We start from the raw sequence: 5,917 nt of genomic DNA, 5'->3' as shown, positions 1-5,917 counted from the left end.
CTGAGCGTTTACCTTTCATGCTGCCTTATAGGCTTACGCCTCACATGCAGACACGCCCTTCCGTTTTCCGCCGCACACGGACTCGGCTTCCAGCCTGAAATTACCCAGGCAGAGACAGCCACCTGAAGTCTGACCAGTTAATTACACCGCTGGCTGACTTTAGACGCCTTTTAAGGCCTTTCAAAGACAGACTGGATACTTTTACAGGATTATTTGACCCTTGCAAATTACATACAGTCTTCTGCACCCAGATCAATGGTTTAGCCTCTATTGTTGATTCATAATTTGTGTATAATTTGTGTATTTCCTGTAAAAAAAAAAAAAAATGAATCAACTGTAATAAATAAAAGCAACCAAAGTTACAAAAAATACATTCTAAATAGTCTTGTGTGGATTCCAGTGATTCTATTGCAATAAAACATTTCTTTTATTATTACTGGCTTATTTTTGCCATTAATATATTATGCTTTTAATAGTTATTATTAGTAATGTTTTCACTGTATATTAGCTTTGTGATTTCCTTTTTTGTCATTAAAAGTGCAGTTAAAAACCTTAATTTAGTTTGTAACCTCTAAAGAATCTCCGAACTTTCTGACACTAAAACAAGAATTTTGTTTGAGATTTTGGTTGAAGAAAAGGTTTAATTACAAAATGGCTTGCACTCTTGCAAAAGCTGCAGGTTGTCTTCTGTCTGTGTCAAAGAAAGAAATAAGTTTCGCTCTCTTCAGACCTCTCCCATCTCTCTTCTTGACAGGGCCCACAGGGTTTCCAAGGCAACCCAGGAGAACCAGGAGAGCCCGGACAATCTGTGAGTACCTCTCAGTGTGCAACCTGCTTTAGTGCTCTATCAGACTGAAAAACATCCGTTACTACCTCATTAAGTCCTCAACACGTCCAATGTGTACCAATTCAAATATTAAAGGAGGTAAATACTTAATTTATATACAAAAACTTCTCTTTTATAAAATATATTTTGTAAAAAGAACTTTAAAACATTTAGGTTCTATTTTTTTATAATATTATCATAGTTTTCTGTTGTTGCAAATCCTTCCAATACCCATATATCGCCCTTCACTTCTGAAATTAGACCACATACCTTTTCCATCTCTTCTTTCTCAGCAGGTGGACACTGCTGTGCTAATCTGCTGATGTAGATTTAATAATAGAGGATCTCAGAGGCACTTTTTTGTGTCTTAAGTGATTAAGCACAATTAAAATCAATTTACGATCCAGAAAAATTAATAGATTGTTAATTTGACAAAAATAGAAAGTTGCAAAACATTCATGCTGATCCTTTTTATCACTGGAAACATGAATTTAATTAGAGAAATTTGTATTTCAATCACATAAAGATCATAGAACGCAAAGCAGGTAATCTATGACCGCAAACTAATTTAGTTTGAAATGCCACCTAATTCACAGAAAACAAGCAGCTAATTAGGACCAAAGCAATTACAGGAAACTGTCACACAATAATCCTTTGTGTCTACACACAAAAAACCTGAAGAACACAAAAGAGAAACAAACTTTCTAATTTCTAAATATAAGGCAGGGTATTTAATTAAGTCACACAGTAATTGTGTTTGCCAATCCTGCAGGATGTTTGTCTATATAAACAGTATATTTTGTAAGGGAATACAAATTAAAGCTCATTTTGATGCAAGTGTGAAGTTTATTCCATTCTTAAATATAAACGTGTCTGTTAGCATAACATATTTAGCAATATGGAAACATGCAAACGCTTCAGGTTTGTTCAAACAATCCTGTTGATGTGCATCAACTGTGTGGCCAGACTTGAACACATTAACACTAGATAGTCTTTAATTGTCTAAAAGAAGGAGACGGCTTTTTTAAAATTAAATTGAAGTTTAATCATCTTGTGGAGGAGAAATTGACTCATCATGGCAGCACAAAGGAAGAACAAGTAATAATAGAAAAGGAAGTCATGAGAATAAAAAACAAAACAATTTTACTTATTGGTTTGCATTAGGGAGATATGCCAGTTTTTTTAAGCTCTATAAATCCCCAACTTTCCAAATATGAGCCATATTAACTGGAGTTTATTTGATTAAATAACTTCTTTAAAAAAACAATTTGACCAAAGAGGATAAAGGGAGAATTTTTTTTGGTTTGTTCAACCTGATAGACCCCTTTATACCTCTTTTATTGCAAGAATGTGCGCTCTAGCAGCATTAAGACTAAATACTGATAAATAGAAAAAAGTTCAAAGCGTAAAAATGTTTTTGAAACTAAATATAAGTTCATTTATGGTGTGTAGTTATACATTTATGATGTAAATAAATGGAGAAACACTTTTTTCTGAAACCAGCCTCTAGTGGTCGTTTACGGAACTGCAAAATTGACATAAAAATGCAGGACAGACGCAGCATATAAAACCTATTTCAAAGTGTTGCCAAATGTCTATTTAATTATCATTAAATGTAAAATATTGAGTTTATAAAAAAAATATTTCTAGTTCTCTACAAAGGCTAGTAAACATCTGAAAACAGGTTGCTAACTAAAAAATTCTGTTATGAATTTGAGTTGTTTTTACATAAAGTAAATGTAAACTGACTTGTTTGTGTAAAAAGATGCATATTAAATAACTAATGAACTCCTTTTAAGGTTGTCTTTAACCGTCTTCACATAATGGGTGTTCTTTAGTATGAGAACCTAAACAAACCAGGAAGGTTGCTTGCTACTGCCCTCTGTTGGTCAGGAATGGTAACTGCATTTTCCCTTTGCTTATCTCTGTTCCCAACAGGGCCCCATGGGTCCCCGCGGCCCTCCTGGAGCTCCTGGAAAACCCGGTGAAGACGTTAGTATTGATTTCTTATCATCATTATATCCTAAGCCTATAAAGTCATAACTTTTTTCAGTCAAAGTTGGCATACATGAATGAGCTCAATTTAAGCACTGCATAAAGGATGAAATTATTGAGAAATATTTTAGATTTATGTTTTATTTACATCTTTAAAATCACTGAATATACATATCTATGAGTTCAGGCAAACTGAGGTAATCCAGAAACATTTAAATGAGCGTAAATGCCTGTTCCACACTTTTTTCCCACAATTTTATTTGTCACAAACATGTACATACATTTATTATATGCAGTGAAATGTATTGCACGACTGTTGGACAGTATGAGGATAAGATAAAGTTAGCTGACAGTAATTTACAATAATATAAAATATAGTAAAAGTATAAGAAATATCTAGCTGCTTAAGAGCTTTTAAATACACTTCTAAAGACAAACACAAATTCCCTGACTTTTTTAATTTTTTAATTTTACTTTTGAATGTTTTTATCAAGCAGTTGTCAGACTAGTTATTGTTCTTGTTTTGTTCTTGGTTTTTTTTTTTGTTCAGCAGATCAGAAATTCAATTGTAATTTCAACTTTTTCTCACATGGTGGCAGTAGATATGAAATATATCTGTCAATATTTTGTAGAAATCACATCTTTATTGTTGATTTAGGTGCACAAAATACAAAATTCTCATTGTTAATTAACTTAAACAATTGCTTATGGACAAATATTACTATTTTAAATATGTTTTTTGCTTTATTCCAGGGTGAAGCTGGAAAACCTGGTAAATCAGGAGAGCGTGGACCTTCTGGGCCACAGGTGAGTCCTTTCAGATGGTTGATTAGTTTAGTTTTTAACCATGACAGTGAATGATGTGCGACAAAAAAAGAACCTTATTGGACTTACCTTAAACATTCATAGTTTTGCTGCCCTAAAATAATTAAGATGAGACATGAATTTTGAAAAAGAATTTGTAAAATCTAATTATACAAGTTGAAGAATTCCCAGTCACTGTTAATGAAACATTTTTAAAAATAAAATAAAATGTTAATATAAAAACTCAAGGATTATCTAGAAAAAATATAAAAAAAACACTATTATTTCTTTGTTTTCTGTTTACTGATCTCCATCCTCTTTTTTACATTGTAGGGCGCTCGAGGATTCCCAGGAACTCCAGGTTTGCCCGGCATCAAAGGACACAGAGTACGACTGATTTTTGATAATTAATTACATTTAAGGAGTTGTTACCACTACTATAATTGATGACCAATCATCTGCCTTATCTTTATGTTAGGGTTATCCAGGTCTTGATGGTGCAAAGGGAGAGACTGGCTCTGTTGGTTCCAAGGTAAGAGTTTTTGTTTACACTATACTGCTTTTAATCTTACAGAGATTTTAGTAAAAATCCAAATTTTGTTGGGATTTTTTGTCAATTTAAGAGCGGTCTTGTGTTTTAGGGAGAGGCTGGTGCTCCTGGAGAGAGTGGTGCACCTGGACCAATGGTTTGTATTTGGTGACAACACAACAGCAACCCACAAAATGTAACCTTACATAATAATGTGAAAACACCTGCTTTCCGTCGACTTCTTAGGGACCGCGGGGTTTGCCTGGCGAGAGAGGCCGCCCTGGATCCACTGGAGCTGCTGTAGGTCTCATCTTTCAGGAATGACTATTTTTAATGAAAGCTGTACTTAATCAAACGTATTTTCCTCTACTCAGGGCGCACGTGGAAATGACGGCCTACCTGGCCCCGCCGGTCCTCCAGTAAGTGTCATTTTATTTGCTGCTTTTTCTGATCAAGAGTTTTTAGGGTTGTTTTTGGAGTATAAAAGTAGAGTTTGTAGGTCACACTGCCCCAGATGTCTGTGGAAATCTAAGCTCATGTTTTCTTGTCTGTAGGGCCCGGTTGGTCCAGCTGGAGCTCCAGGCTTCCCCGGTTCCCCCGGTTCCAAGGTAAGCCAGGGGTTTACACAAGCTCCTCTTTTCCCCTCTTCCTCATCCTCACTGTTGATTTAGGACTCGCTGCCCATTACTCTCTTGTTTGCCGGAATGAATTAACTTTGCACTGCTTATTTTAGAAACTAGCTTCCACCTGTGGAAATGTAGAAAATGTGGGTGTTTTTTGGGGGGGGATTCTTTTTCCTAGTTTTTTTCCCCCTTTTCTTTACTTTTGATTAATTTCTCCTGCCTTGGAGACAGAATGTGCCCTGTACTTGAGGGTGCTACACTTTAAGTGTGTTCATCCTTTATAAACTGTTCATTCTGTTGATAAGCTTCTTTAACGCATCACTTTTCAAAATCGATGGTATTCTTTGAAATAGTTACAGCAGATGTAGTTTAAAAAAAAACTTCTGTGTTCAGAGAAGTTCAAAAACACTCAGATAAGATGCTCTTCTTGTGCTCGAAAGTGCATGAGCACCTGTGTGTGGCTTTGTGAGGTCCCCTGATGGGAAATCTTTCAAATCTTAGATTACCTGTGTCTGCTGCGGTTTGGAGAATCAATTCTTTGTCTGTTTGGGTGTGACCTGCCTACAAATTTCCTGTCTTTTTTTTACTTGTTGTAGTTTTGAGCCTTAAGAATGCAAATTATACTCAGTGAAAATGAGATACACAGTAAAACAGTCAGGTTAATCTGACCAAGATACACTGCTCTCTTAAAAGTGCTGAACTTTATAGTTGCTTTTGTACAAAGTTTCACCCTAGTTTCAAAGCTAAACCAGGTCCTCTACAGCACGTGTCACAGTCAAGGCCCGGGGGCCGGATCCGGCCCTCTTTTATTGTTATTGTTGACCTGATGTTATCTTGTGCTCTTTTCTAACCTGTACAATTTTGACAAAATATATTTTTATGGAGGGTAAAATTTTGAAAGTTATTTAAGGTTTAAGTTGATTTGTTCTGGAATAATATTCCTGCATTTTTATTATTCATAATTAAGTTAAAAAGTTACAGGTTTAAAGTTTTAAAAATTGGCATTCTGGTAGCTTTTTGGACTATTTTGACATTTACTATGATTTTTTTAGGCTATTTTGGAGTTTAGCTAATATTTCAGCTACATGCTAGCGTTTTTGGCTAATTTTGACTTTTTAAAAGTATTTCAGGCCATTTTGG

General features: G+C 35.0%; 1 protein-coding gene across 2 annotated transcripts in view; it reads left to right on the top strand.

Moving 5' to 3' along the window:
• The window catches only part of col2a1b (collagen, type II, alpha 1b), a 50,031-nt gene that overhangs the window by 12,982 nt on the left and 31,132 nt on the right, over nucleotides 1-5,917 (top strand). For both annotated transcript variants that reach the window (XM_024270236.2, XM_024270235.2), the window contains 9 exons: nucleotides 755-808; nucleotides 2,765-2,818; nucleotides 3,575-3,628; nucleotides 3,959-4,012; nucleotides 4,104-4,157; nucleotides 4,267-4,311; nucleotides 4,401-4,454; nucleotides 4,529-4,573; nucleotides 4,709-4,762. In XM_024270236.2, coding sequence (XP_024126004.1) covers nucleotides 755-808; nucleotides 2,765-2,818; nucleotides 3,575-3,628; nucleotides 3,959-4,012; nucleotides 4,104-4,157; nucleotides 4,267-4,311; nucleotides 4,401-4,454; nucleotides 4,529-4,573; nucleotides 4,709-4,762 — 468 coding nt within the window. The remainder of the gene's footprint in view (nucleotides 1-754; nucleotides 809-2,764; nucleotides 2,819-3,574; nucleotides 3,629-3,958; nucleotides 4,013-4,103; nucleotides 4,158-4,266; nucleotides 4,312-4,400; nucleotides 4,455-4,528; nucleotides 4,574-4,708; nucleotides 4,763-5,917) is intronic.

The sequence above is a fragment of the Oryzias melastigma genome, linkage group LG5, assembly GCF_002922805.2.
Source record: "Oryzias melastigma strain HK-1 linkage group LG5, ASM292280v2, whole genome shotgun sequence".
In the NCBI taxonomy this organism is placed as follows: domain Eukaryota; kingdom Metazoa; phylum Chordata; class Actinopteri; order Beloniformes; family Adrianichthyidae; genus Oryzias; species Oryzias melastigma.
This window is presented reverse-complemented; position numbering and strand designations above follow the sequence as displayed.